This window comes from Callospermophilus lateralis, chromosome 2, assembly GCF_048772815.1.
Source record: "Callospermophilus lateralis isolate mCalLat2 chromosome 2, mCalLat2.hap1, whole genome shotgun sequence".
NCBI classification, from domain to species: Eukaryota; Metazoa; Chordata; class Mammalia; order Rodentia; family Sciuridae; genus Callospermophilus; species Callospermophilus lateralis.
Window position 1 is genome coordinate 34625412 of NC_135306.1, and position 15289 is coordinate 34640700.

Sequence of the window (15289 nt, forward strand, 5' to 3'; positions counted from 1 at the left end):
GGTCAGACAAAAAGGTTATTTCAGCTTGCTGAGGGTGCTACTGGTTGGTTGGAGATAATGATAAATCATCACTTATTGGCATATTTGATTGAAAGAATGCACAGGCTGGAAAAACTCAAAACCCTGCTCTCAAAGGGCCTGGGACAGTGGCACAGGAGTTATCTCAGTGCCTTATAGCTAAGAATGCTCTTCTTGTCTTTTCTCTTGTCCTGAAGAGTTGGAACTGAGAAGGGAGTCAACTTTGGGTGTTCAATCTTCAGAAATAAGTACCCAGATCTTACCTGAAAGAAACTCACAATCCTATGGAGGATACAGAAGTCCACCAAGTAGGCTTAGAAAAATGACAAGGCCAGTAGAAATAAAGCAGGTCTGATACCCAGGTTATGGTTCTGAAACATAACCTCCATTAAAAGAAACTAGGACAAAAATATATTGAATTGATTTTTGACAAGAGTACAAAAGCAATTCAATGGAGAAAGGCTAACCTTTTCAATAAGTGGTGCTGGGACAGCTGGACATCATAGGCACACAAATAAAAATAAATAACATAAATAAACTTCAGTCTAATCTTATCTCCAAATAAAAAATGGATCATAGTCTTAAGTGTAAAATGTAAAAGTATAAAACTTTTAGGAAAAATCTCCAGGTTCTAGAACTAGGTAATGAGTTTTTAAACTCGACATCAAAAGCACAATTCATGAAAGGAAAAAAATGTCAAAAATGTGTTGGTGGTGTGGTGCAGGCCTTAGGTTGACCAAGAGATCAGGGAAACAGAATAATAGCCTAGAAATAGACCCACACTACTGATAGCTGCATAGGAAAAAAAATTTAGAAAATGAACCTCAATCACCCCCTCATGGCATATCAAACATTAGTTCACAGTGGATCATAGAACAAAAGTAAAAGTTAAAAACCACAAAGTTCAGAAGAAAATATAGGAGACTGTATTTATGACCTAGTGATTACCAGAAGTTTTCCAGTCAAGAAAAAAAATAATAATCATGAAAGAAAAAATGATAAAACTAGCTAGGCATAGTGGTACAAACCTGTAATTCCTGTAACTCTGGAGGCTGGAGGATCACAAGTGTGAGGCCAGCCTGGGCAACCTATCGAGACCCTATCTCAAAATAGAATTTTAAAACACTAGGGATGTAGCTCTGTGATAGAGTGCCCTGGTTTCAATCCCCAGTACCATCCATACACACACACACACACACACACACACACACACACACCAGAATGAAAGAAATGGTAAAACGAGAACTCACTCAGTTTACAAAGTTCTCATCAGAAGATTCCATTAAGATAAAGGGCAAATCACAAACTGGGAGAAAATATTCACAAAACATAAATCTGGCAAAAGATATATAAGGACATCTCATAATTCAATAATAAAAATATTGCCTGATTTTAAAATAAGCCAGAGATTTGAATAGGCATTTCAAAAAGGAGATACATGGATGACTGCCTGAAAACATGCTCAACATCATTAGTCATGAGGGAAACAAATGAAAACCAAAACAGTATAGCATTACATACCAGAATGGTAACATTAAAAGACTGACAGCAACAGGTGGTGAAGTTGTAAGGAACTGTGTTTCTTGGACATTCTTGGTGTGAAATGGTAGAGCCTCTTTGGGAGAAGGGTCCACTGATACCACTCCTAGGTATTTACTTAAAAGAAATTAAAACAGGTTCTCAAAAGCACTTTTTGGAACTATTCATAGCAGCGTTATTATAACAGTCAAACTGGAAACTGTTCAATCTTCCATCATAGGACAATTGATTTTTTTAAAAAAAAATGATATATTAACATATACTGTAAAGTACAATTCCACAGTAAAAAAATAAATAAACTATTGAGATATGCAACAGGAGATGAAACTCAGATTATGCTGAATGTAAGAAGCCTTCCAAAAGTATATATACTCCATGATTTCCTTTATAGGAAATTCTAAAACAGACAAAACTAATGGTGGAAAATCAGAGCAATGATTTCCTCTTGGGGTTGGAATTAACCGAAAAGACTCAGGGAACTTCCTGGAATGTTCCCTTTCTTAATAGGGGTTTGGATTACTCATGTGACTGCATTTGTCAAAATTCTACAAAAGCATACTGTGGAATGTCCATAATAAAGAATGTGGCATTCTAAAGGGGGGGGGGAGCCAATCTCAAAAGATTGCATACTATATGAATTAATTTATATAATATTTTTTAAATGACTGATTTCAGAAATGGAGGACAAATTAATGGTTGCCAGAGATTAGAGGAAGGAAGGCAGCTGTCAGGTAGGTGTGATTATAAAAGGCCAATGTGAAGGATCCTGTGTGTCTTAGTGTGGTGGTGGATATACAAACCTACACAGATAACAGTTGTACAGAACTTAATACATAAGCACAGAAACATACACATAACTAAAAATAAAACAGGAAGTCTGAATAAAATTATCAGTGTCCTTATGTTGAGTATGATCTTATACTGTAGTTCTGTAAAATATTACCACTGAAGGAAATATGAGCAACATATGCAAGGGACCTCTCTATATTATTTCTTATAAATGGATGTAGATCTGCAATTATATCCATACTTTAAAAAACAGCTTCTTAAAGAAACGACTGATACCATGTTTGGGCATGAAATGTATAAAATAAGCCAGGAACATTTGGACATACCAGAGAGCTAAGAAGCTATCAGAGATTCCTGGGTTGTGTCAAAGGGACTGCGGCACCAACATGAGGCGAAAGATGGCTCAAAGAGAGACAACCATAAATGTACCTCCTGCTAAGAAAACAGTAGTACCACTTACTAGGCATCCTGGGGGTGAAATACAGGAGTGGAATCCAGCAAGTCTCTGGATCCAACGGCCAACATGCAGGAAGAAATACTGATGTCAGGGGAACAAGTTGAACTCTCCCATGAATATGCGTGCAGTCGGGAAAAATCAGACTGGGGGAAACTGGCTAAAAGGGTTGGGTTCTTCAACAAATAAATTGTAAAGAAGAGACAGAGAGAATGGAACCTGTAGATTAATCAGAATCAAAAGACCTAAGAAGCTAAAACCCTAAGGACAAAACTAAAACTATGGTACATGGGAATGCATACTTCAAGATAAAACCGTAAAGAAGTACAAGGACATGATTAATTTAAGGACGTGAAAAAAACAGGACTTTAGAGACTATCTGAAGCAGGAAGAGAGAAAAAGAGGGAGAAGAGAAGAAATCAAGAAGCTTTCCCTAGTTACTGACTTGAGCAGTCAGGTAGAAAAAGCTGGTGCCATTGACCATGATATAGAATACAGATGGATGGAGAGATTATAATATGAACTATTTTTAAAACTCAGCCAGGCATGGTAGTGCATGCCTGTAATACCAGTGACTTGGGAGACTAAGGCAGGAAGATCACAAGTTTGAGGCCAGCCTCAACAATATTATTGAGGCCCTGTCTCAAAAAAAGAAAAGGAAGGGCTGGGATTGTGGCTCAGCAGTGGAGCGCTCGCCTAGCACGGGCAGGATCTGGGTTCGATCCTCAGCACCACATAAAAATAAAGGCATTGTGTTGTGTCCATCTACAGCTAAAAAATAAATATTTTTTTAAAAAAAGAAAAGAAAAGGAAAAAACGGGCTGGGAACATAGCTCAATGGTTAAAGTATCCCCAGTACCAAAAAAATAAAACTGAGATGAAGTTCACATACAATGGATTGCACATTTTGAAACATACTATCCAGTGAGGGTTTTTCAAACATATGCACCCATGTAACCAATATACCAATCAAGATCTAAAACATTTCCTTCACTTTCAAAGTTGTCTTCAAGACCCTATGGCAAGCAATGTTCCAATTTTTATCACCATAGATTAGTTAGGTCTGTTTTTAAACTTCACCTAAATGGAATTATAACATGAATACTTAATCTTTTGTGAATGGCTTTTTTTTTGCTCCCAACGTGTTTTTGACCTCCATCTACATTATTGCCTGCATCGGTAGTTCATTCCTTTTTATCGCTGTATAGTATTCTGTCATGAATACATCACAATTTATTTATCCAGGATTATGTTGGTGGACATTTGGGTTGTTTCCAGTTTTTTGTTGTTTAATTATTATTACTGAAGCTGCTGTAAGCATTTTTGTATGGGATTTTTTTTGGAAATACGTGCTTTAATTTTTATGTGTAAATATCTAGGAATGGAATTCCTTTAACTGTAGAAAAATGTGCCAGTTTTCTGAATTGATGCTAGTAATTTATACTTCTACTAGTGATGGAGAGGTCTGTCTGGCTGCTTCACATCTTTGCTAGTTCAATGCTTTGGGTACTTTTAATTTTAGCCATTTCAGTGCATACAAAGTGGCATTTCATTATGGTTTTACAGTCTGAGCTCCCCAATCTAAAAATCCAAAATTTTGAATGCCAACATGATACCACAAGTCGAAAATTCCAGAACACAAAACTTTGTTTCATGCATAAAATTACTTAAAATATTACATAAATTATTTTCAGATTCTAAGATATACGAAACATAAATGAATCTCATGTTTAAACTTGGAGCCCATCTCCAAGATACTTCATTAGTTTATGCAAATATTCCAAAATCGGAACCATTTCTGGCCCCAAGCATTTTGGATAAGGGATGCTCAACCTACAATGAATACTATGATTTGAGCTTATGAATTTATTGGCTGCTTATTTTTCTTTTGTGAAACTTTTGTTCAGATCTTTTGCCTATTTTTTATTGAACTTTTTGGTTACTGAGTGCGCGATTTCTTAACATTCTGAATACAAGCCCTTTGTCCCTTATGTGTATTGCAAATATCTGCTCCCATTTTCTCTCTTGTCTTTTCTTGTTCTTAATTGTATTTTTTTGATGAACAGAAAATTTTAATTTTGATAGACTGGTTTATTAGTTTTTCTTTACCTGGGGGTTAAAAATTTTATTTTCCCATGTTTTCTTCTAGAAGTTTTACAAGCTTTAATGTTTAGGTCTACAACCCATCATGAGTTGGTTTTTGTATAGTCTGAGGTATGCGTCAAGGCTCATTTTTTTCCCATACAGATACCAAATTGTTATCTGTGAATATTGAGCTTTTTATTGAAAGGCTTTTCACCCTTGAATTACATTGACCCTTTTCCAACTCAATTGACTGATACATGTGTGGCTCTTCTTGGAACTCTGTTTTTCTAGACCATACTCAAGTATATCTTCTGGCTGTTTGGTTGAAGGTGTCTAGATTTTGTTCTCTTTTTTTCAAAGAGTGTTCATTCTGTTTCATTCTACAGATGGTGAAATCAATGGCAGAACCTTTTGATATGTCAGGCTGGCTTATTTTTTTCTAATAGTTTTTGTTGTTGTTTTGACGGAAGAAGGAGTAATTATATTTGTTGTCATTGTATCCATTTGTTGGTTGGTTTTGCACATTTGTTGGTTGGTTGGTTTGGCAGTGCTAAGGATTGAACTCAGGACCTCATCCATTCCAGGCAAGTGCTGTACTACTGAGCTACATCCCCAGCAGGCCTGCTTTTATTCTTCAGATTTGAATTAGAATATGGCCAATTCTTCCTGAGACTCCAGATGAATTCTCCACATTGTCTAGGCTAGAATTCCATTGTCTCCCAGCTCTGCATGATCTCTAAGGTTCACTTTTTGGTTCTCAACCCCATAGCAGGCCTTCTCCACTAGGGCTCATGCAGTCTTGGCCTGCACGTGTGCAGCCCGGCTGTGCTGCTCTCTCTGGTCTGGTACCTTGCCTTGCAAACACCAGCCTCTTCAGCAGCTCAGAACTCAAATCTGCCGCTCAGTGAGACCACCACTCTGCTCAGCCTCCATCTCTCCCCACCACAGTAAGAAAGTGCCCCCGATGAAAAGGCCTCTGTGGCACTCACCTCCCACCTTCTCTTTTTCTCAAAAATCGTGGTCCTGAGCAGCTCATTGCCCAGTGCCTGAGTGTATATTCAGTTGCCTCATATATTTTATCCAGCTTTATAATTGTTTATGGCAGAGGGAGACTCCAGTTCCAACTATTTTGTCATAACCTAACATGGAAGTCAGAGTTCAGTTTTGGACATAACGTTGATTTTTTTTTTCCTTGTATTTTATTTATTTATTTATTTTTAATCTCTGGAATAGCCAAATAGAAATGCCCAACAGGAAATTGTGCATTCCCCTAAGGAAATTAGGGGAATGGAAATTCAGATTTTGTGGTCATACATGTACAGTGGTAGTGGAAGCTAAGGAGATGGATATGATCACTCAGCTACAGAATTGATGCAGAAATGGATAAAAGAATGTTTTTCTCTTAAAATGACCAAGACAATACAGCTAAAGAAAGAAGTGAGGGACGGGAGATATCAATATCACAGAACCACCATGAGTAAAGTGGCGTTTATCTAGGGGAATGGTCTTTCTCTATGAAGTGTAACAGTCCAGAGCCCAGCTTTTCTCCAGTGCTGCTGAGGACCTGGTAAAAAGTGACCATGACAGAGGAGCCTCCGTGCCCAGGCTCTAGTACTAACCTATAGAGTTCAAGCCACACCAGGCTTGAGGAAGCTGAGCATTTCTTCCAGATGTGATCACACGTTTGTGCTTCTAACCTTATTGGAGTTAGAGACCTGATAAGTATGAGCACCATTTTCAGAAAACTGAGAGGAAAAGCAAGGCCCTGGGGAGGAAAGCCATTTGACAGAAGGTCAGGCGTGGAGCCTGCCCTGTTCTAGTTCTTATTTGCAGTTGTCTAGAGACAGACTAGCAAGTTCTCTAGGTCATCTGTCTCCTCCACCCTTTTGGTTTTCAGATGGGCAAGTTGACACATAAGTGAGAGGGACCTTGGGTGTGGCTCAGAGATAGAGCGCTTGCCTAGCATGTCAGGCCAAGTCTGATCCCTAGCACCACAAGGAAAATAAAAATAAACAAGAGGGCTCGAGGTACAAGAACAGAAATTCAATGAGGTCAGCTTTACCAAAAGGAGAATCTGTTATAAGAGCAAAGAGACCCGATGGGATTCAAAAGGCAAGGATAAAGCTGAGCTCTGGGGGAGAGGACTGAGACGAGGCCTGCCCCAGAGAAACTGGAAGCTTCTGCTCTTTTCTCGGCTTTTTTTCCTGTGTCTCTGATTCATTCTTCTCTCATTATAGATCCACTTCTGCCTCCCATCTCAGGGAAAAATGATCACCAGCAACTATCTCTGAGTTTGTTTGTATTTATTTAAATATTGTGTATTTATTACTTTGGGCAGAATTGGGAATTGAACCCAGGAGTGCTCTACCACTGAGCTACACCTCCAGCCCTGCCCATTTGTTTGTTTGTTTGTTGAGACAAGGTCTCACTAAGTTGCCAGAGCTGGCCTGGAACTTGCAATCCTTCTGCCTCCAGCCTCCTGAGTCTCAGGGATTACAAGTGTGCGCCACCAAGCTCAGCCTATTCCTGAGTTTATAGCTTAGGAAAGAAGGCATCCCTTTCCCATCATTCAGGAAGGAAACTACCCTGATTTTAGAATAGTACCTCATATTCTCTGGAGGTCTCGAAGAGCCATTTGGTTCAATTGCAGCCAATCAGTTGCAGCTTAGGAGTTGGGGTATCATTTTTCTATACACACATCTTCAGGAAGCCTCTGTAACTGTGTGGTATAAATCAGTAAGAGAGAAGGATATTTTCCAGAGTAAGCAAGGAGGCAGATGGCTGGGCAGCCAGCCTACTAAATGTTTAGGACATTAGGATTACATCAGTAACCAGTGACTGAGCCAGGACCAAAACCCACGCAGTCTTTCCAGGGGCTGCCCCACATGGAAAACAGTAGCAGTGATTTGATCTGGGAATGAGGAGAAACAGACAGATTCCATTCTTCTTCCTACTGGTAATGAAGAGATAGTGGTCTCTTCCCAGGGAACCTAAGGGATCCATACCCATAGGACCATCAGAGCCAAAGGTAGGTTCCCTCTCTATGAATCCAAACCCTTTCAGTTACAAGTCACAGAAACCCAAATCAAACTAGTTTTAGCATAAAGGGGATTTATGGAAGGCCACTGGAGCCCCTCACTAGATTCAAGGAAGAACTGTAGATGTGAGGGCATCTTTAGGAATCTGTACTCGGCACCTCCAGACACATACAAGTGTACTCACCTTTTTTTCATACTCATTTTCACTTTTCATCCTCCATCTCTATTCTTTTCTGCTTCGCTCTCATTCCACAAGGTTTTCTCCATGGAGAGGGGTACCTAGCTGCCAGCAGTTCTGGAGTCATATCCTTAAAGTGTCTGACCAAAGAGAAAAGAGTCTTCCTCCTAACACTTGGTCAGAGAAGGATTCTGATCGCAGGAATGGGGTCCTTTGATTGGCTGGGCCTTGTTCACTCGCTCATCCCTAGGGAGATGATGGGGTATGTTATGAAGGGGAAAGGTAAACAGGGTAGACAAAAGCCTCTTCTCTTTTGTGTCTTTCTCCAGGTGACCATGGAGGCTGGAGGCCTGCCCCTGGAGCTGTGGCGCATGATCTTAGCCTATTTGCACCTTCCTGATCTGGGCCGCTGCAGCCTGGTGTGCAGGGCCTGGTATGAACTGATCCTCAGTCTTGACAGTACTCGCTGGCGGCAGCTGTGCCTAGGCTGTACGGAGTGCCGCCATCCCAACTGGCCCAACCAGCCTGACGTGGAGCCCGAGTCTTGGCGGGAGGCCTTCAAGCAGCATTACCTTGCCTCCAAGACATGGACCAAGAACGCCCTGGACTTGGAGTCCTCTGTCTGCTTTTCTCTATTCCGCAGGAGGAGGGAACGACGCACCCTAAGTGTCGGGCCAGGCCATGAGTTTGACAGTCTGGGCAGCGCCTTGGCCATGGCCAGCCTGTATGACCGAATTGTGCTGTTTCCAGGTGTGTACGAAGAGCAAGGTGAAATCATCCTGAAGGTACCTGTGGAGATTGTAGGCCATGGCAAGTTGGGTGAGGTGGCCCTGCTAGCCAGCATTGATCAGCATTGCTCAACCACACGCCTGTGCAACCTCATCTTCATGCCAGCTTGGTTCTCACCCATCATGTATAAGGTGGGTATCACATCCAGTAGATGCCATCCAACCCTGAACCCGGGGGCATGGCCTCTTCTCAATTTTTATTGGAATTGAGAGTTCAATAGCTATTCCTATACACACAGTCCTCTGAGGTCTGAACCCATTGAGAAATGGGCACAGTTTTATCCCCATCAAAGCTGTATTAGAAAATGAGCCTTGTCTTTGGGGTCAAAACTGCTGTTCCCTTTCCAACTAGATTCTCTGGAGCTACAGGTTGAGTAGCCTGGTGGGCAAGCCAGGCTGCAACATGGTGAGAGGAAGCAGAGAACTCATTAGCTAGCTGCTCATAGGTGAGCCAGAGAGAAGGTCATGCAGGGACAGCAAACCTCAACACATGAACACCCCGCCCTACGCAGGTCAAGGAAAGTCAGGCTTTTACCAGGAGTGGCTACTTCTCAAGGGTGACTGGAGAAGAGATCAGGAAATGTTATTCCAACACATACCTTCCATGAACACACAGATGTGTTCAGAGCAAAGCATGTATGAAGGCGTTGGTAGTTCCTGGCACAACAGTCTACAGGTTATACCTTGCCTACCTTCTGCAATATTTAGATTATGTACCTATTTGGTAAAAATTATATTTCCCCTATTATTACCATTAGTAGCTTGTCTCTTGCATTTGTAATGGTCATTATACCACCAGCCATTTAGGAAGCGCTTGATGTGCACTCGGTATGGGCTTTACAGCCGTGATCTCACTTTCCCTATAGTCTGATGGGATGGGTAGTGTCATCTGATTTTATAGATAAGGAAGTTGAGGCTCAACAAGATTCAGTGATATACCCAGGGTCACAGACTCAGTAGGGACAGCTAGGATCCAAAACCCATATTTATAATCTAGGTGACTTTCCATCCGTGGCCTCACTTGATCCCCTCAACAAACACTGTGGCAGATAGAGTAGATGTGGTGTCCCTGTTTTGTAGATGAGGGGTACCAGAGGTTAAAGATGCTAAGTAACTTTCTCAGGTGGTTAATTAGGGAGGTTAGAGCTCAAATTTGGGCCTCCTGATCTAAGCACTTATAAAATCACATCATGTTGGATTCCTTGAAAGCTTAAAATCCTGCTTTTTTGACTCTAGAATGTTTTAGAAGGACTGATATGTTTCCCGTGTGCTGGTCCACAGACATGGAAAGGGGACATTGTCTAGAAACAATATTCCAGACCCCTCATTTTCGTAATATATTAATTATTTGAAGAATATGTTAATTTCAGTCTCTGCTTCTCCCTCAGCAGTGTAGCCATAGGTCTTCAAGGGAAAGAGCCTGGCCTTGGGCCTCTGGGTGGCCCACCATTTGGCTTAGTGCTTGGCGTGTATTAGTGCTCAGTCCATGATACTATTTTGCATAAAAGAGGCACAGTGGCCTGAAATGGCCTTTCCTAAAAAATACAAAGACCAAAACGATTCTCAGCAGTTTGCAGTGAATCCCGAGGACCCTAGCAGTGGCTCTGCATCTCCAGAGCACTGGCCTTTACCTTAGAAAGGATCAAGGAAGACAAGATGGACTTAAATTGTAGCTAGAAAAAAATAAGTTAGCTGTAAGGAGGGACTTGGAGAGGTTAAGAGGACTTCAGCTCTGGGACAAGCTTTCAAGGAAGGCCACTGCTAGAGAATTTTAAAGATTGTTCAAGGGATAGGTGTGGCTGGACTGTTAAATGGGATCATGAGACACCCCTTCCTTCATTTTATGGCATCTGATAGTATTTGAGATCCAGAAACAGGTCCCCCCACCCCCAGAAATATAAAGCAACTGGGTCTTGCCAAGCTTGCCTCTCAGTCAGGCCTGGAGCCAAGAGGCCCAGATGAATTATGCTGTGGGTTCAGGGCTTCCCCTCCCCAACCCAGATTCTTGAGGGCTCTCTGTTCCTTGTGTTCCTGACTCCAGACAATAATAGTAACCTTTATTGCCAGCTTTGCACCTGGCATTGTGCTTTAAGCTTTATTAACTAATAAGCCCTGGGCTGCAGACAAGGAAACCGAGGCTTAAAGAGGTGAAGTCATTTGCCCCATGTACATGCTTGAGAAAGGCAGAGCCAGGAGCTGTCCTGCATGGTCAACCCTCCAGAGCCCGTGCTCTTAACCACTGCTTAGGACTTCCTGGCTCTGGTGACATACTTGGTCCTCTCTCTAGAGAGGCCATCTGCTGTCTTGCTGTGCCCCCATCAGTCACCGCACAGACTCACCCTTTCCCAGCACCTGTCTCAGCTCAGGTAGGTCTCAGCCCCTCCTGCCTGCTCTCCTCCACCAGTGATCAGGGTTCCATGAGGCCTTGAGTTCAGGTGTTCAACAGGGCAGAAGGTTCAGGTGAAGGGCACCTGCCTGCAGGCCCAAGAGAGGGCAGGAATGAAAGGAAAGTGCTTTGAGAGCGTGAGACCTGGAGAAATGCCTATGATTTGACACATTCTTCATATAACCCAGTCACTGATCAGGGACTTCCCTGCCTTTTGGAGGATTGGTAAAGTTTTGCTCAGTTCCCAGCTAATGCCTCAAACCTCTCAGGATCAGAGTATAGCTTAGTGGTAGGATACTTGCTTAGCATGTGTGAGACCCTGTGTTCAAATCACAATGCCACCTCCTACCCTCAAAATTTTTTTTTCAAAGCTCTCCTGCGCTCTAATCTCTCCCTTTCCCTAATCTCAGGGGGAACAGGATTACCTTTCTTCCCCATCCTAGGCAGAATTATCTGTCCCTGAGTACACACCCACCATAGGAACAAGTAATCCAGACTTTGGAGATGGTATCAGAAGATCTCAGAAATGACTGTCTCCCAAATTAACAAGTGAATTACAACTCCAACAGAGAACACGTAGAATGTAGCCTTTGAATTACCTCTTTATAAGCCCCCCATTCCTGGTGTGGGCAGAATCACAGCCTTTGGGACAGGAGTCCCTTATGTTTCTCCTTTGATAGCAAAGCAATAAAACTTTTTCTCAAAAAAAAAAAAAGGCTCTTCTGACCATTTTGGATCCTCTCCAGAGTGACCCTCTTCTGCTTTATCTCCCTTTATTAACATGTGTCAATTCCATCTCACCCAGCCTCTCCGGATACAGCTTTTACCCTCCTTCCAACTTTCACTACAAAAGAAAGGGAAGGGAAGGGAGGGAGGAATTCTCACTAAGCATTTCACGAGTATTAGGAGGATCCACTGAAGACAGTAGGAAGGCCATGATGCAAAGTGACAACTTTTCTGCCATCATCTACTCCTGTCCCCCTTCCTTGGGATCAGAGGGGAACTAGTGCAGGCAGCTCCCAGTTTTTCTTCCTGTCTGGTGCAGAGCAGTTCCCCAGCTCAGGCCCTGGTAGGGAAGGGGAGATGATTGATGAAACACGTGGCCTCTCCTTGCTCTACTCTTCTTAAAGAGCATCTGGAGAGTTGACCACCAAAGCAAAGCTTAGCCCTCTTACAACCGGTTTCTCCTTTTCATTCTCCAGACCACATCAGGTCACGTCCAGTTTGACAACTGCAACTTTGAGAATGGGCATATTCAGGTTCATGGCCCAGGCACCTGCCAAGTGAAGTTTTGCACCTTCAAAAACACCCATGTCTTCCTGCACAACGTGCCCCTGTGTGTTCTGGAAAACTGTGAATTTGTTGGCAGCGAAAACAACTCTGTGACAGTTGAAGGTCACCCATCAGCAGATAAGAACTGGGCCTACAAGTATTTACTGGGGCTTATCAAGTCCTCTCCCAGCTTGCTCCCCACAGAGGATTCTGACTTTTTAATGTCCCTGGACCTAGAGAGCCGGGACCAGGCCTGGAGCCCAAGGACCTGTGACATTGTCATCGAAGGCAGCCAGAGCCCGACCAGCCCAGCCTCTAGCTCCCCAAAGCCAGGTTCCAAGGCTGGCTCCCAGGAGGCAGAGGTGGGCAGCGATGGGGAAAGGGTGGCCCAGACGCCAGACAGCAGTGATGGAGGCCTGAGTCCCAGCGGTGAGGATGAGGATGAGGACCAGCTCACTTACAGACTCTCCTACCAAGTGCAAGGCCCGCGCCCTGTTCTGGGCGGCTCCTTTCTGGGCCCACCGCTGCCAGGAGCATCCATTCAGCTGCCTAGCTGCCTGGTGCTGCACTCACTGCAGCAGGAGCTGCAGAAGGACAAGGAGGCCATGGCCCTGGCCAGCTCCGTGCAGGGCTGCCTCATCCGCAAGTGCCTGTTCCGGGACGGGAAGGGAGGTGTCTTTGTCTGCTCCTACGGCCGAGCCAAGATGGAAGGAAACATCTTCCGGAACTTGACTTACGCAGTGCGGTGTATACATAATAGCAAGGTGCTGTTGTAAGGGCTGAGTGTAGACATGAGCCTTACTGGGTCACCAGAAACATGACTATTGATAGCTGAGCCGGCTCCTGTGGCTTTGTGTAGGAAGGATGTGAAGGGCTACTTTGCATTTTAAAAATAATCTTTTCTAAAGCTTATTAACACTCACAGGACTTTGTGTCCTTCATCTGATTTGGACAGGGCAGAAAGTTTTCCCATTTCACAGAAAAGGAAATAGGCCAAAAGAGGGAAGGTGTCTTGCCCAGGGTCACACAGTAAGTTTGAGGCAGATCTGAGACTAGCACCCAGGTCTTCTGCCTCCATTCACTATATCACACAGCTTCTCAAACCTGTTGCCCAAGTCCTAATAGAAGAAGCAAGGTAAGAGAGAATTCAGGGAGAAATGATCACAGCGTTCCATGCAAACTCAAGCAGGGTAGTTGAGAAGGCTTCCCAGAGGAGATGTCTATGCTGAGCAGGATGAGTGAAGGTTCTGGGGAAAATGGGACATGTGTGATGAAAAGGGGGTACAGAGTGGGACATTCCAGTAGCAGAAACATCTTGTGCTGGGTCCTGGGTGTGAGACTGACTTCACCCATGCAGCAGGGACAGGTTGAAAAGACTCAGGCAAAAAGGAGCCACCCCACCCAGGGCCTGGAAAGCCTTGACAAGACACTGGAGTTGATGCTAAGAGCAAACCACCAGCCATTGCTGCCAGCAGCACCTTACATTTGCAGGCACTTTGGATGCTTCATGACAGCCTAAAAATCTCATATACGATTGGTGACAGGAAAGGCTTCTTTCTTTCTGCAGGGAAAGGATGAAAGTAAGGAGAGAGGTCCTCTCTGAGGAGCAGGTGCAAGACAGGCCTTGCAGAAGGCATGGCCCAGCACCTAGGTTTGAGTATCACATCTCTGTTATTCACTGTGCACATTACCTTTGCTCCTGTACAGGAGAAGTAAGCATTCCTACCTTGTTTCTCTCACTAAGGTTGAGAATCCAGTTGCCATAGTATTAGAAATTGTCCTCAGTAAACTAAAGGGCACTGTACAAATGTCAAACATGGATCTTGCAGGTTTCTAGAATGGTTAATAGCAATTGCATTTTAGTAGTATATTACCCAGCCCACTTCCAAAGAGGATTTTAGGTGATATTACCCAGAAAGCATAACATAAAAGTGTACTATAAACAGAAAAGAAAATGATAAAATAAAAAAGGAAGGATGTTGGGGCCTGCGGTTGTAGCTCAGCGGTAGAGTGCTTGCCTAGCATGTGTGACACACTGGGCTCGATTCTCAGCACTACATACAAATAAATAAACAAAAATTCGTCAACAACTAATAAAAATATTTAAAAAAAAAAAAAAAGAGGAAGGGTGTCCAGGCATTTCGACACACTTCTGAAGTCCCAGTGATTCAGGAGGCTGAGGCAGGAGGATCACAAATTCCAGGCCAGCCTCACAACTTAGCAAGACCCTCAACAACTTAGACTCTATCTCAAAGAAATAAAAAAGGGCTGGGGTATAGTGCAGTGGTAGAGTGCCCCTGGGTTCAATCCCTTGACATGTATTAAAAAAAAAAAAGAGGAAGGATGATGGTTTTGCTCTTAGACACCATGATGAAAGGGTTTGGTTCAAGCCCTCAGGGAGGGCTTTCCTCCTTGCATAGTTATTAAGAATATGCCTGTGATCTGCCACTAAAGTCCCTTGGATTAATGATACTACTTATCTCCAAGGCACAGCAAGGATAATTATTGTAGGGCACATATGTAAAGTGCTCAATAAACTCATCTTTTAAAAAAAGATGTTGACAGTCCAATGTGAGAGGTTCAATGACAGAGCTGCCATGGGTGGCACAAGAGACCTGAAAGGGGAGCATCTGGTCCAGCCTCAAGGAACCATGAAAAGTTTCCTCGAGGAACAGTGCCTGGCCCATGCTATTCAGGAGGAGTAAGAGTTAGCAGGGTGAAGCTGTGTGGCACCAGGTGTAT

General features: G+C 43.2%; 1 protein-coding gene across 2 annotated transcripts in view; it reads left to right on the forward strand.

Annotated features, from left to right (window-relative positions):
- Fbxo10 (F-box protein 10) overlaps positions 1–15289 on the forward strand; it is a 53483-nt gene that overhangs the window by 19612 nt on the left and 18582 nt on the right. Inside the window, exons 2-3 of one of the 2 annotated variants that reach the window (XM_076843265.2) lie at positions 8431–9021; positions 12478–13311. In XM_076843265.2, the coding sequence (XP_076699380.1) occupies positions 8437–9021; positions 12478–13311 (1419 nt within the window). In that variant the 5' untranslated portion in view covers positions 8431–8436. The remainder of the gene's footprint in view (positions 1–8430; positions 9022–12477; positions 13312–15289) is intronic. The other variant, XM_076843266.2, reaches the window with a different exon arrangement.